The following is a 14,670-nucleotide window of genomic DNA, read 5'->3' on the forward strand; positions in this document are numbered from 1 at the left end:
ACCTCTTGGTTTGCAGAGCTTGATTCTGCTCCCTGATTCACACATCCCCTCCGTTTCCCAGCAATGACCCCCCCTTCCCAAGCTCTTACCTGCATGAGAGATGCCACCAGCTCCACTGCTCCCCCTCAGGGTCACCTGTCAGACACCTCCTTCGGCTCACACAGTGCAGGATGTCTGCGTTCAAAAATCCCAGAGTGGTTTGGAAGGGACCTTTAAGGCCCCCTTGTTCCACCCCTGCCATGGGCAGGGACACCTTCCACTAACCCAGGTTGCTCCAAGCTCTGTCCAGCCTGGCCTTGGACACTTCCAGGGATGGGGCAAAGAAGCCATGGGAACTTTGTCTGAAGCTCAGAAAAACAAAGAGAATCCCCAAAAATCAGCTGTGCTCCCACCCCAAGGGTTTTTAACCTCCATCCCAGCCAACCACGTCCGCGTGCCCGGGCCGGGATGGGCTTCCTCCCCCTCAGGTGATAGGTGGGAGTCGCTGCTCCTGCTCCGGCACAGCTGATCCCGGGGTCGGGAATGGCGGGGAGAGAAGGGGGGGCTGCACCTCCGGCTGTGCCCGCGCGGTGGCGGCGCAGGCCGCGGAACCGCCTAATGAGCCCCGCAAACTAATTAACGGCAAAGCCGCGCTCGGCGCTCCCGGGGCCGGTTCGCGCTCAGACCCCGCCGGGGCGGGCACCGCGCAGCCCCGCGGGTGATCCCCCCTTCCACCCTCTTCCCTCGCGCTGGTCCCGGTCTCTGGGATGCTGCTGATCCTCGGGATGCTCCCTGTCCCCCGCATCCTTTTCCCCGGTCCCGGCCTCCGCAGCGGGATCACGGTGCATCCCTCCCGCAGCTCCAGGGGAGAGTCCCCGCCCGGTCCCTTCCACCCCGGAGCTCCCCGGGACGCCGGTGCAGCCTCCCCTCTCCCTGTCCCTGTCCCGTTCCCGATCCCGCTGCGGTGCGAGGTTAATTCCGGGCTGAAAGCAGGTATTTCGGGGGTAATAGGTGTGCGCGCACCTCGCGCCCGCTCTCAGAGCTCATTAATGGGATACCTTCATGTGTGAAACGAGCATATAAATGGGCATTAATGAGCTCCCGGCTGCGGCGAGGAGGAGAAGGGATCGGGGAAGCTTCGCAGCCCCCCCCCCCAAGTTCAGAGTCCCGGTACCGGGGGGCAGCGCGGATCCCCGGGGCGGCCGTCGGGGCCGTGCGAGCCCACCCCCCCCGGGGGGGAGACATCCCCGCCCCCCGGGCCAGCCCCACGCACCAGGCGGCTTCTTAAAGTCTGTTTTTATTAAAGAACCAAAATCACGTACAGAGGGGGGGGGTCTGTCCCCAGAGCGGGCGAGCGATGTTCTGCCTCCGGAGTCGCGGGTCCGCCCGTTAAAGTGCCGTTACATCCAGAATTTACATGGAAGGGGGATAAAGGAGGGGGCCCGGGGCGGGGAGGGGAGGGGGGTAAATATACATCATAAATAAATAAAAATCCGACAAATACTGTACCAAGAGAATCACAGTACATTTATATCCATTGCACATAGCCACTTTTGTTTCCAATCTGGACGAGGGTGGAAGAAGCGGACACACAGGGAGGGAGGGGGGAGGCGGAGCGGGGAGGGGGAGGCCCAGGAAGGGCCCGGCTCCCCCCCGGCCGGCCCGGGGCCGCCCCCCGCCGTATTGCCAGTCCGAGGAAAGCCGGGCTCCGAGTCCTCTATGTACAAGTGTCTCCTCGTGGAAATGGCTTGTGTGGGCTGTGCCCGCATGGCTTCGGGGGGAGGGGGCGCCGGGGGGGCTCACTGGGGCAGCAGCGGCGGCTTGAAGGAGCAGTTCCCCGTGCAGTGCCGCGGGGTCAGCATTTTGCAGGAGAAGTGATGCAGCGCGTCGTGAGCCTCTGCAAAGGGACGAAACCGTCACCCCCTGGAGCCCCCCGGGCCCCCCCTCAGCCGTCTGTGCCCCCCCTTCCCGTCCTACCGCGGTACCTTTCAACTTCTGCTGGATGGCGTAGCGCGCTTTCCTCTCCTGGTCCAGCTCGTTGCACAGCGTGTCTGGGATGGGGGGAGCATCACGCCGCGCCCGGGGCCAATCTGAGCGCGGCCGCCCCGTCGGGGATGCGCTGGGCCCGAGGGCACCGCAGCGCGAAGGGGGGGAAAGAGGGAGGGCACCGGGGGGCACGCGATGGGCGCAAAGTCGGGCACGGCTTCGCGGCTTCCCACGTAATTTTACGCCTCGGTTTTTAATTTAGCCCGTGCGGAAATTACTGCGAGAGGGAAGGTTCATTCGCTGCCATGTAATGATGCCTCGCAGCCGTTTGCGGGGCGGCTGGAAATGCCGAGACGAATTGGAGGGCACGAAAGGACAGAGATTTAAAAAAAAAAAAAAAAAAAAAAAAAAAAAAAAGGAAGAAAAAAATAAAGAAAAATAGGAGGAAAGGGGGGAAAAAAAGGAAAAAAGGAAAAAGAAAAAAAAATGAAAGAAATAAAGAAGATAAAAGGAGATAAAAAAGAAAAGTCCTGATGGGGTCGGCCAGGCCTTACCTCGGACGATCTGCAGCTGCTGCACCATCTCTTCCCGGTACGCCAGTTCCCGCTTCATCTGGTCCTGGAAGTTATCTGCGGGACGGGGGGTCAGCACCGCTCCCGGTGGGGGGCCCGCTCCCTGCCGGGGCGGGGGATGAGCGGGGGACAGGTCAGCGGTACCTTTCAGGCTCTGGAAGTCCCTCTCCAGCTTTTTCCTCAGCTCCATTTGCTCCAGGACCAGTTTTTGTAACTCATCTGTTTTAAAAATACACGGCGGGGTTGAGGGGAGCCCGCACTTTTCCATCTGGAGGCGGCTCAGCGCGGCGCTAATCGCATTACGTTACATTAATCACAGGAGTTAATCACTCCTGCACAAAACACAAATACCTCGAGCCGCGGGGAGAGGCCGGGGGGTGCCGCCGGCCCCCCCTCCCCAGCCCGCCCCGTCGGGGCGCCGACCCCCGCACTCCTCGCCCCGCACCCCCGCCTCACCTCGGGCCAAGTTTTCGATGTCCTTCTCCACCAGCTGCGTCCCGGTGACATCCATGGCAAGGCCTTCCTCGCCTGCGGGGGGGTCAAAGAGCCGTCAGCCCCGCCGGGGGGGCTCCGCGGACCCCGCATCGCCCGCGGAGGGGCCGCGCATCGCCCCGCGGGGGAGCGCGGAGAGGGGCTTACCTCTGTCGGTATTTACAGGGCTGGGATGAGAGACATTCCTTTGGTCCTGATAGGATTTTCTGGTCTCTAAATCCTCTGCCGCGGAGTGATTGTCTTCTTTATCTTGCTCTTAAAGTTAATAAACCGATTTTCAACCATAAGCAATGAAAGTATGGTCCTGATATATCCTTAATTACATAATTACGGACAAAGCCCTCGTTAAAACCTTCTTAGCGGACATCCTAATCGCTTTGCTGTTGGAAAGTAGCTTGTGGGCAGGAGCTTGGCCCTCCCAGCCCATCCCCGCCGCATCGGCCGCGGCCACGGCGGCATCGCCGGGCCCGGGGGGGCTCCGGCCCCGACCCCCGCCCGGGAACCGTTTGTTTCGCTTTTCTCCCGAAATCCCCCCAAACGAAAGCGGCGGCCCGGGTGCCCCCCCGGGGCTGAGCCGCCGGCGGGGGCCTCCCCCGGGGCCGCGCCCTCGGAGCGCCCCGTCCGCCAGCCCCCGGCCCGCGTTACCCTTGGCCTCGGGGGTGCAGAGGAAGGCGGCGGGGGCTCCCAGGGACGCGGCGGGTTTCAGCGGCTGCAGGGGCTCCCCCCTCTCCGGCGCGAACACCTACAAAAGAGCGAGTCAGGGCCCCCGGGCCGGCCCCGCGGGGACCCCCGAGGGCAGGTCCCTCCCGGCCCCGCACCTCGTAGGCGCCGCTGCTGCTGCTGCTCCGTTCGGGGCTGCCGTCGGGGGCCGGGCCGCCCTCCGTGGGCACCTCGCCCGCCTTCTCCTCGGGCCCGTCGGCCCCGGCGGGCGGCGGCTCCTCGGGCCCCGCCAGCAGCCGCGGCGGCGGCGGCTCCCGGCCCTCGGAGGGGACGGCGGCGGCGGGGACGGCGGCGGATTCCTCCTCCTCGTCCTCCGGGAAGCGGTTGGACTCTACGTCCACCTCGGGCTCCTCGGCCGTGTCCCCCCCGGGGGACAGCGAGCGGTAGCTGGAGCTGCCCTCGCTGAGGAAGTCCGGGGAGAGGTAGCCGGGGCCGCGGGGCCCCGCGCCGCCGAACGCCTCGCGGGTGCCGTAGAGCTTGGCGATGCTCTCGGCGTCCTTCACCACCGGGCGGAAGGCGGACAGGTAACTGCCCTTCCTGGGCAGCGGCAGCGGGGCGAGCAGCGCCTCGTCCCCGGAGCGCTCCTCCTCGCCCGCCGCCCGCGACAGGGCGCTGGGGCAGCGCTCGCCCTCCGCCCCCGCGCCCTCCTGGGGGGTCGCGCTGCTCCTGCCGCTGCCCGAGGGCTCGGAGCCCTCCAGCTCCCCGTGCCGCCCCGCCAGCCCCGCCGGCTCGGCCGCCGCCGCCGCCGCCGCTGCCGCCGCCGCCACCACCACGGCGGTGGCGGCCGCCTTGGCCGGGCTCTGCGCGGGGTAGGGCGGCACGGGCAGGCTACCGGCGGCCGGCCAGAACACGGGGAACGAGGGGTACACGCCGCTGTCCTTGGCGGCGCCGGGCTGGTGCGGCGGCTGCGCCGGCTGGTGCGGGTGCGGGTGCGGGGGTCCCCAGAACATGCCGGGGGGCAGCGCGCCGCCCTTGCCCGCCTCGCCGCCCCCCGCGCCGCCCAGCGCCTCCTCCTGCTTCTTGGGGCACAGTCCGAACGCGGCGGCGGGGAAGCCGTAGGGGTGGGGGAAGAGCGGCGGCGGCAGCTTCTGCAGCATCCCGAAGCCCTTGCTGGGCACCGGGATCACCGGGTAGCTGCGCACCGCGCCCGCCCCGCCGTGCGCGCCCGCGGCCCCGCCGTGCGCCCCCGCGAGCCCCAGCGCCCCGCGCTCGCCCGCCGCCTCCTGCCCGCTGCACCGCAGGCTCTTGTGCGCCGGGGCCAGCTCGGGGCCCGCGGGCGGCGGCGGGTGCAGGGCCGCCTTGGCGGCGGGGGAGCCGGCCCCGGGCCCGCCGGCGGCCGCCCCTTGCAGGGAGAAGGTCCGCTTGCGGGTGCCGCCGTTGAACATGGCCTTGACATCCTCCCAGGCGTGCGACAGCTCCTCCGTGGCCGTCTTGTCGCTGAGCTTGAGGTGGCGGCGCCAGGAATTGAAGTTGGCGGCGTCGGGCTGGGTGTACTTGGAGTCCGGGGTGCGGTGGGAGTGGAAGATGAACTTGTTGGGGGAGAAGTACATGCTGCAGTAGCTGCACTTGATGCACTTGGCGCGGGAGCTGTTGTAGCGGGCCGGGATGAAGCTGCCCCGGGAGCCCCAGGCGCACTCGTGCACCACGTCGAAGGCGAAGTTCTCGGGCAGCTTGGGCGGCTTGTGCTCGCCCAGGAAGGACTTGCAGAGCCGCTCCGCCTCCCGCTTGGTGATCATGCCGCAGCGGCGGGAGGAGATGGGCATGGCCCCGGCCCGCCGCAGGATCTCCAGCTGCACCGGCGTGCACTGCACGCAGGTGATGCCCAGGGCCACCCGCCGGTTGTGGATCTCATTGTAGCTGTAGTTCTTGAGCAGCGTGTTGGAGATCTGCGCCAGGCAGAGCCGCTCCTGCCCGTCGATGACCAGGGACACGATGGGCACACCGTACAGGGAGGTCTCACCCACTTGGTTGGGCTTGAGGGTATTGGAGCCTTGGTACGGCTGCAGCTCTTGCTTTGAATTTGGGGAGGAGCTTGCATCTCTCCCATTTCCCATCTGACTGGCGATCGCCTCCATTCCCCCCCAAAACGCCCCTGCAAAACAAAATCGGGGAAAGGCGCAGGTTAGAGGCGCGGGTTAGAGGCGCTCCCGCGGCCCGGCCGATCCTCGCTCCGCGGCCCGGCCCATCTTCGCTCGGCGCTACCGGCCCGGAGCCCCCCGGGCGCTGCCGCAGGACCCTCCCCGGCCGAGGGGTCTGGCGGGACCGGAGCGCATCCCCCGCACCGCGGCCGCCGGCACCGAGCGCCGCCGTACCCGCCGCCGGGCGCGGCCCCGGGAGCCCGGGGCAAGGGCGTCCTGGTGGGTCACCGTCCCCGCTTCCTTCCTCCCCGAGTCCCCGGCAGGTGCCTTGCCTTGCCTTCCCTTCCTTTTGTGCCGGCTCGCCGGGCCGTGCCGGGCCGCGGGTTGCGGCGAGCCCCGGGCGGGCTCCAACGAAAGGCTCCGGAGGATGCGGCCGGCGCGTCCCGCGGCGGCGGGGCCGGAGGGGCCGAGCCCCGGGCCGGACCGGGCGGGCCCAAACTTGGCGCTCGGTGCCCGCGGGCGGCGGGCGCGGTGCCCCGGAGCCCCTTTGTCGTGTCCCCGGCAGGCGATTAGGCGCGGGCGGATTAGGGGCCGGGGCGGGCAGCACCCGCCGCACGTAGCAGAAGGGCAGCAACGAGCCGGGCAAATTGGCTTAGCGGGGAGGGCTCCCGGTGGTTAAGCCGCTTCCGTGGTAATTACACAAAATAACGAGGAGCGACTCCCGAAAACGCGCCCCGCTTTCCGCCCCTCCATCGCTCCCCTCCCCTGCGCCCGCCGCCTGCCCGCACTCACCGCGCCGCGGAGCTGCTGGACGTGCCGGCTCTGCTCGGGACTAGGGGCCGCAGCCCGGCGCCGGGGCCGCCATCGGCCGGGGGGGCCCCGTCCGCGCCGAGCCCGTTCCCGGGGGCAGCGGAGCCTCCGGGGCGCGGGGCGGGCGGGCAGCGGGCGCGCCCTTCACCGACGCCGCGGGGCCGCCGCCCGCCCCGCCGCCGCGTCCGCCCGGCACAGATGCAACAAGAGCGAGTGACCAGCCGCGCCACCGAGGGAGGATCCGGATCCGTACTTGGAGACGCTGCACATTGATCCGGTGACAGCTAAAATAACGGGAAGACACACCCACTTAGCACCAGCATATTTACATTAACGGCCTCCGGGACCCCGCCGCCGTCAATCACCGATGCGCTCCAGTCAATCACGGCGCGGCTTTAAGGCACGGCGCGAACGGGGAGGGAGCGGGGGGGGGCCGTGGGGGGCCGCCACCGAGCGGGGACCCGCCCGGGCTGCCCGAGGTAAGATCGGGGATCAGCCCCGCGCCGCACCTGCGTGGGGCTCCGCGCCGCTCCGCGCCCCCGGGCCCCCCCGCGTCCCCCTCCCGCCGTGCGGACACCCCGGGGGGAGCGGTGCTCGTTGAAAGTTTGCGGGGGGAGCGGGCGGTAACGAAAAGAGGAGCCCGGAGGGAGTGGCGGAGGGACCCCATCGAAATCGGGGACGCGCCGCTGCCGCGCATCCCTCTCCCGGCCGGGATGCGCGCTCCGCTGCGGGGCGCGGGTGCGGGAGCGGTACCGGCGACGAGGGGGGGACACCGGGCGGCAACGAAATCGCCGGGAGGAGAGGGCAGAAGGGGGCGAGCTCGTGGTTTTCGTTCCCCACGGGGGCTCACGCCACGCCGGCAGGACCGGCGGACTCGGAGCGGCGGGGGGACACGGTGTCCGCCGGTCCTGCCGGCGTGGCGGGGGCCTCCAGCCGCATCCCTGCCCGGGTTGGGTTCCCGCATGCGGCACTCGTCACGGCCACGTTAATTAAACTGTAATTAATCATCGCGTCCGGCCGCGATCGGCGCAATTACACTGATCAAACAGAAGTTAATAACGGCGCGGATAGCCCCCAGCCATCACTTTGGCGTGTGCCCCCCCGCCAGCCCTTCCCCGCCATCACCGGCGGCACCGGGAGCACGCGGCGGAGCCGGCGCGGAGCGAAACGCGGGTGCGGAGCCCCCCGATCTCCTCCGCGGCGGCACCGACCCCCGGGCCGCGCTCCCACGCGGGACAGCGGCCACCACTCCCCCCGGGCCGCCCCGTCGTGGGGGACGCGGAGCGGGCGCGGCCTTCCCGCAATGATCGCAACCCGAGCCGGTAATTATTCCTCACCTTTTAATTATTTATAGCCCCCCCCCCCCTGCCCATTCTCCGGCCATACGGAGGCAGGAGCGCGGTGAGACGCTCCCGCTCCGGGTCGAGCCCCGCTGCCCCCTCGCCGCCGGGGTTCGGGGGATCCCACGGCGTTCGACACCCGCAGAGGCTGCGGAACGGGCTGCGGGGCCCCGGGAGGGCTGCGGGGCACCGGGAGCGGGCACGGACCGAGCCGGTACCCGCCGCTCCCGGGGCCGCTCCCGCGGCGGCACGTCGGGGTCTGGGGGGCTTCGGGGGGATGCGGCTCTGCCCCGCCGTGCCCTCCCCGGGCCGTGCGGCTGTCCCGGTGCCCGCAGAGCTCCGCCGGTGCCCGGAGCGGCAGAACCGGCCCCCGGCTCGCCCCGACGGTGCCGCGGAGCCCCGAGGCGGGGAGCGGCCCCCGGCCCGACCCCGGCCCCGCCGGCCCGGCCGCGCTCTCCGCCGGCGCCCCGCTCCTCGCAGCCGCCGTATCTTTTAACAGTTGAATTGACTGCAGTTTTTGTCAGTTAATTAGGTTTAATTTACATAATTAGTACAGTATAAAGAGTATTGGGGATAATCAGGAGGTACGTCTCGCTTACTGTGTAAACACGGATTCGGAATTAAAAATCAGATGTAATTAAGGCGTGTGCGCGCGGCTTTTAATTGTAATGAATTTCTAATTAACGCTCAACGATCGCCGCACGCGAGAGCCGGGACGTTTGCGGGCGCCGCCGCCCCCCCAAACTGGGGACCCCCCCGGGGACCCTCCCGGGGCCGGGGGGCGCGGAGGGGCCGCGGCCGGCGGGGCAGGAGCTGCGCCCCGACAGGACCCCCCCGTCCTTCCCTGCTCCCCGGGCCGGTGCCGCTGGCAGACGAAGCCGGTGGATAATTTAGGTTAAAACTTAGGGAGCCGTGTCACGGGTGTATAAATAAATAATCACGCGTGGCGGGCGCGGAAGGCCCCGCGCTCCTGGAGGGCTGAGCCGAGATTGCCACATAAATCACGGCGGTCTAATTCAGTGGAAGTTTAATAAACGCCTCCTATTGGAAATGAATGTTCCCCATTTAACAGTTGTATCAGCACCATATAAAACCATGACCCCAATAAATTTAATTTTAGAGGCCGATCAATCCGGGCTTCTCTCCATCGATCCGCGGCGGCTCTGAGCCTCCGCAGCCTCTTCCGCGGCCCTTCCCGCCGAGGCGGGGGAAGGAGCGTTTCGATTAGACTCTTTATTAGGAAAAGATTGCTCCGAGAGGCCTGAAAATTAAACGGTGACATTTTAATTACTGGACATTGACAAAGGGAGCGGGCGGCGGCTCTGCGGGCCGGGCACACTCCGCCTGACCCGGCGTGCGGAGCCCCCGCGGGGCGGGCGGGGACGGGCAAGGGGGGAGGAGGATCGGGACCCTCCGGAGCTCCCACCGTGCGACCCCCGGGGAGTCTGCGGGGTCCTCTGGGTGCCCCCGGGGCCCCTTCCTGGTGCCCAGGATGTGCATCCCTGGCCCCTCAATGCACCCCCTCTGTGCTCACCATCTCTCCCATCGGGTACCCCCCAGTCCGTGCACCCCAGCTCTCCCCCAGTCTGTGCACCCCAGCTCTCCCACCACGTTTTCCCCCTCTGTGCACCCCACAACACCCACTGTGCCCTCCCCCCCCCCCCCCAGACTCTCCACATCGTGCACCCCTGGATGTGCCTCAGCTCCCCCGCTCTCCAACCCCCCCAGCCGCTCTCACCTTGTCCCCTGTCCCTGACCCCCCATGGCAGCGCTGCCCCTCACTCTCCTGACCACGCAAACCCTCCCTGAGCATCCTCGCGGCTCTAAATCTCCCGAATTTCCCCGGGCGGGAGCGGCCGCGGGGCTGCGGAGGAGCGAACGCAGCGGGCGGGATCGATAGACACGACTTTATTGATCAGGTGAAACCAAGCGCTCCGCGGGGCTGGAGCGGGAGGAGCCCGGGGCAGCAATTCCCTGTGCCCTGTGCCGTGCCAGGCCTCCGGGATGGACCCGCACTCACCTGCGCCGGGGCCTGGCAGCTCTGCCTCGGCTGCAGGGAAGTTTTCCTCCTACCGCCTGCAAAAGCCCCAGACGTCCATTTGCCATTAAAACATCTCCCGGGCTCCCGGCTCGGATAAACCTTGAACTTCCACCGCAGGACCGGGCGGCGGGAGCAGCCGCCGGGGGGGACCGGGAGGCGGCCGCCGCTGCCGGAGCCAGTAAGGCTCAATCCATAAATCCTGTCCTTAGTGCACACGTGTGGTTTATGGACATACCCTCTCCTGAAGGTAACACAGCCCCGGGTCAGCGCAGCTCCTCGGCAGCCGCAGCTCTCCCGCTGCAGCTTCCCAGCGGGAAAGGCACGGGATCACAGAATCCTGGAATTGTTTGCGTTGGAAGGGACCTTAAAGCTCATCTCGTTCCAACCCCACCTCCGTGGGCAGGGACACCTTCCTCTAAAGCAGGTTGCACGACCGTCTTTTTATTCAATGTGGCCAAATAATACACTTAGCGAGATTTGTAACTTATTTTTCCCCATTAGGCTTTCCTGGTCCAGGCAGTGCAGTGCTGGTGAGCTGGGAGAGCAGGATGAGGCAGCAAGTTCAGCCCTCCCATCCCTCCAGACTTCTGCCCCACGGTGCCTGTGAGCCCCCCCCAGCCTGGGAGGATCCCCCAGGGAATGCTGAAGATGAGTTATCCTAAATAACTGCTGTGTCTTGGGACCTCTCCATTGTTCAACGAGCTCCAGCTCCCCCTCCCTCCCTGGAGCCCCTCTGCCCCCCAGGCCTGGCTCCCGCTGCAGGGACATTGTGCCCACCCAGCTGCAGTGTTTGGGGTTTGAGGTGGTTCCTACCTGGTTTTCCACATGGCAGGGATGGGGCTGTGTGGGGCAGGAGTCACCCAAAAATACCCTCACACGGCTGCAGAGTCCCCTGAGCACCCTTGGGAGAGGCTGAGATGCCACAACTGGTTCTCCTGCAGCTCCCAAAGAACTGGGGGCACCTGGGATGTGTTTGACCCATTCCCTGAGTGACCCAGCCCACAGCAGCTGGGCAAGGACGAGTCTCCTGCGGGTGTTGTTGGGTCTCTGACAGGTTTATCTCTGCCAGTTCCATATCCTAAAGGGAGCAGGAGGAAAGGTCCCTGCACTAAGGTGTCCCCAAGGGGCTGAGCAGCCTGGGAGCCCCTGGAGCAGCACAGGGGCTTCACACCCTCGTGAAGGATTTGCTTCTCCTGTTCACTGCCCAGAGAGGCTGAGGGGGGTTCTGTGTGCCCTGGACCCCCCGGGAGGAGTCACCAACAGCTTCCCTCTCTGTGCTGGGAAGTGCCCCCAGAGCAGAGCCATGACCTGTACACACTCCTGACCTTCCTCCTCCCTCCTCTCCCTCACCAGCCAAGGCTGCAGCTCCCTGGGGGGTTTCTGGGTGCGGGTCCCAAGGGGGCTGGATGTGATGCCCCCCAGTTTGTGTTGCCTGGAGGCAGCGCTGGGCAGAGGGAGCACGGTCAGAGCCACAAAACAGTGAAGGGTGTTCCTGCTCCGGTGGCATCACCCCTCCCCACCCACAGCCAAAATCCCTCTGACACCAGAGAGGGGCTTCTCCCATGGGTTTTTCTCCCTGCAGGATTTTTTTGTTTTCCAGTAAAACCTCAAATTCCCAGGTTTTGCTTCAGACATTGCCCACACACTGCCTGCATCAGAAACAGGGGGGTCCTGTGCTCCATCCCTCCTCCAGTGATAAACCTTCCCTGCAGGAAAACACCTGCACCATTCCCAGACTCAACCCTCCTGCTTGCTCTCGAGTATCCAAGGGATCAAATGAAGCTCCCAAGAGCTGTTCCTAGTGATTGCTCAGTTATTAACACTATCACATGGCCATCCCTGCTCCACAGGCAGTAAGCCGAGGGAGAGGGACAGGTTGAGGACCCCTTGCAGTCCCCTTTTCCCCCAGAGCTTTTCAGGCTGTTATTTGGAAAACCAAGACTGCCCCTTTGCCTTTGGAAAGCTGGCTGCAGGATGTGTTTGGCCACGGGACACAAGGAGGAAAGTGGTTTTTAATTCTGTGCTGGGTTTAAGGGCAAACTACCACGGGCTCATCTCCCAGGGTGAGCTTCGCCTGGCAAGGAGCACAGGCAGGGGAAAGTGGAAAATACTGCAAGTTTTGGCACAGATGGGACATCCTGAGTTTTTCCCAGTGAGTCTCCACAAACACACTCCCATAGGAGTCGATTCCTAACCATGACTGAGGTTATAAGAGAGGTGAAACTGGTGTGGGGCTGCTGGTGGAGCCCCTCAATGAGCTGGTGGGATGAGGAGTGGGACTGGGAGGGATTGGGGGGGGTCACTCAGTGCATCTGTAGGATCCACTGTCAAATTAGTATGTTCATTATGCACCACCTCTGCCACCTTCTGAGCAGGACTCAGTTTAACTGAGTATAACACTGCACTTCCTGCAAGCTTTTCAGTCAAGAAATGCCCCGATTCAGACTCCAAAAAGTTGCAGCAGGAAGGAGAGAGGGAGAAGATCCCAGGCAGCCCCAGCTCTGGCACAGCTCCTGCCTGTGTGGGGAGCAGCACTGCTGAGCCCTTCACAGCACCCAGTGCTTCCAGCCCTGCCTGGCAGCTGGGAAAATCTCCCTGGTGGTTCATTCCCATCCCTGGAGAGGGTTTTGGGGGCAGGAGGACGTTACACATAAGGCAGAGCCTGGGCCATGTTTCACGTGTCTTGGCCATCTCAAAGGTATATGTGCACCAAGGCAGGATTTCCTCAGCCCAAATGCATCCCAAGGGATCCTTTCAGCTTTGGGGGGACCTTGCACCGTGTGGAGGGGCCCCATGCCAGGCTCACCCAGCTCCCACCTGGCACAGACACGGGTTGGGATGTGTTTGCTGCAGGGAGAGGAGCTGTGGGTGGGGGCACCCAGTGGAGTTAAATCCTGGCCCAATTTATTGCCTCCCCCCCTTCCCCTCACTTTTGCCCCTTGGTGTTGATGGGTGGGGGCTGGGTTTTCCCCAATCTGCCTGTTCCACTCTCATCCAGCCCTAATCCCCCCCAAAAGTGGTGCTGGGAGTGGGGCAGAAGTGATGCCACTGAGCAGCCCCCCAGCTGCTCATCCCCTTCCAGTCTGCACCAAATCCAAGGACTTGGGAGAGGAAAGATGCTGGAGGCCCCAAACCTCCCCCTGACTGCTGGATTGATTACCCTGATGAACCAGCAAGGTTCATACATGTGAATCTTCCCCATCTCCATCAGCTGGAATCCCACAGGGATCCTCAGGGTGACACTGTCCCCTCCCTGCCTGGGAGAGGGAGAGGAAAAGCCTTGGGTTTGCTGACTTGTAAACTAAACTCAAGAGAGACTTTTTATCCAGGGAGAGCTAATGCAAACTGTTAGGGATAAATAAATGGGAGAGCTGCCCATCCTCTGGTTGGCTCTCAGGGAGGAGATTTGTCTCACTTTAGAAAAAGGACCTGGAGGGATGGGGGCTGTGGACTCATTCACTGCACTGTTATCTGCCAGCGAGGTTGTGACATCAGAGCAATTAAGACAAACTTTAGTCTATAAGTTCATGCCTGCAACCTCTGCACTTCAAAAGAAGACAAATGATCCCTCCAAGGAAGGAAACAAAGTCTTTTCCAGGCTGCTTCCAGAGTGACATTTAGGATTTGCAGTGGTTCAGGAGGAATGTGTCACTGAATTGTGGGGGATTTTTAACCTGCTGGTATAAAATAAACTACCTGAGCCTCTTTTTTTTTTTTTAGCAAAAGTTTATTTCTAATGCAAAGACAAGCAAACAAAGCCCCAACCTCCTCCCACCCAAGTCACTCACCCCAAACCTGCCTCTCACATCTTGTCTGTGTTTTATTTTTCCTTTTAATAAGCATCTTGAACAAGGACTGATTCAATCTGTGTCGGTCTGTTGTGGAAACGTCCACAGAAATTGCAGGAGCCAGAAACACAGAGCAGGGACATTGCAATCATTCCCCTCTCCTGTAACAGCAAACCTGGGAGCCTGTGCCTGACCCAGCTGCACCCCTCAGGCAGCCACTCCGAGGGAGAAAATCAGGGATCAGGGTGGAGCTGAGGAAGGCAAGAGGCTTCCAAGCAAGCCACGAGCTGCTGGGACAACCAGGAAAACCTGCAGCCTGTTCCCCAGCCACGAGGTTGGCACCCTCTGTGCCATCTCTCTGCCCCCACAATCCCATGGGATGCTGCCAAGCCTGAGCTGTGGCCCTTGGCTCCCTGGGGCAGAACTGACCCCCCGGTGCTGCTGCTCTCTGCAAACTCCTGGGGCTGGAGCTGCTCTCCCTGTGCAGCCAGAGGCCACAGCCCGCCCTGGCTGTGCCAGGCTCTCCCATAGTACCTGCTCCCTGGGGAGGAGAATCATGGAATCATGCAGTGGTTGGGCTGGAAGAGATCTTAAAGCTCCTCTTGTTCCCCCCCAGGGACACCTTCTACTATCCCAGGTTGCTCCAAGCCCCATCCAACCTGGCCTTGGACACTTCCAGGGATCCAGGGGCAGCCACAGCCTCTCTGGGCAACCTGTGCCAGGGCCTCCCCACCCTCACAGCCAGGAATTCCTTCCCAATATCCCATCTAACCCTGCCCTCTGGCAGTGGGAAGCCATTCCCTGTGTCCTGTCCCTCCATCCTTTGTCCCCAGTCCCTCTCCAGCTCTCCTGGAGCCCCTTTAG

At 64.3% G+C, this 14,670-nt stretch overlaps 1 protein-coding gene across 1 annotated transcript; it reads right to left on the reverse strand.

The window, feature by feature from the left end:
• Nucleotides 1-1,278: 1,278 nt before the first annotated feature.
• Nucleotides 1,279-6,580, reverse strand: SKOR1 (SKI family transcriptional corepressor 1). The gene is made up of 10 exons (XM_032700438.1): nt 6,527-6,580; nt 6,013-6,478; nt 3,806-5,841; nt 3,675-3,771; nt 3,177-3,284; nt 2,994-3,065; nt 2,682-2,756; nt 2,520-2,594; nt 1,965-2,030; nt 1,279-1,876 (listed from the first exon to the last, which is right to left on the reverse strand). Exons 1-10 carry the CDS (start codon nt 6,578-6,580, stop codon nt 1,779-1,781), a joined length of 3,147 nt encoding a protein of 1,048 aa, XP_032556329.1. The 3' UTR covers nt 1,279-1,778.
• Nucleotides 6,581-14,670: the final 8,090 nt, after the last annotated feature.

This window comes from Chiroxiphia lanceolata, chromosome 12 (assembly GCF_009829145.1).
Source record: "Chiroxiphia lanceolata isolate bChiLan1 chromosome 12, bChiLan1.pri, whole genome shotgun sequence".
In the NCBI taxonomy this organism is placed as follows: domain Eukaryota; kingdom Metazoa; phylum Chordata; class Aves; order Passeriformes; family Pipridae; genus Chiroxiphia; species Chiroxiphia lanceolata.

Bases quoted from the DNA above. Each gene is read 5' to 3' on its own strand.
- SKOR1 (XM_032700438.1), bottom strand. From the start codon at position 6,580: ATGGAGGGGCGGAAAGCGGGGCGCGTTTTCGGGAGTCGCTCCTCGTTA. The intron at 3,066-3,176 runs GTAAGCCCCTCT...ACCCCCCCGCAG, and splicing joins CCCTGTAAATACCGACAGAG to GCGAGGAAGGCCTTGCCATG. The intron at 2,031-2,519 runs GTAAGGCCTGGC...CCCCCATCCCAG, and splicing joins GCAGCTGCAGATCGTCCGAG to ACACGCTGTGCAACGAGCTG.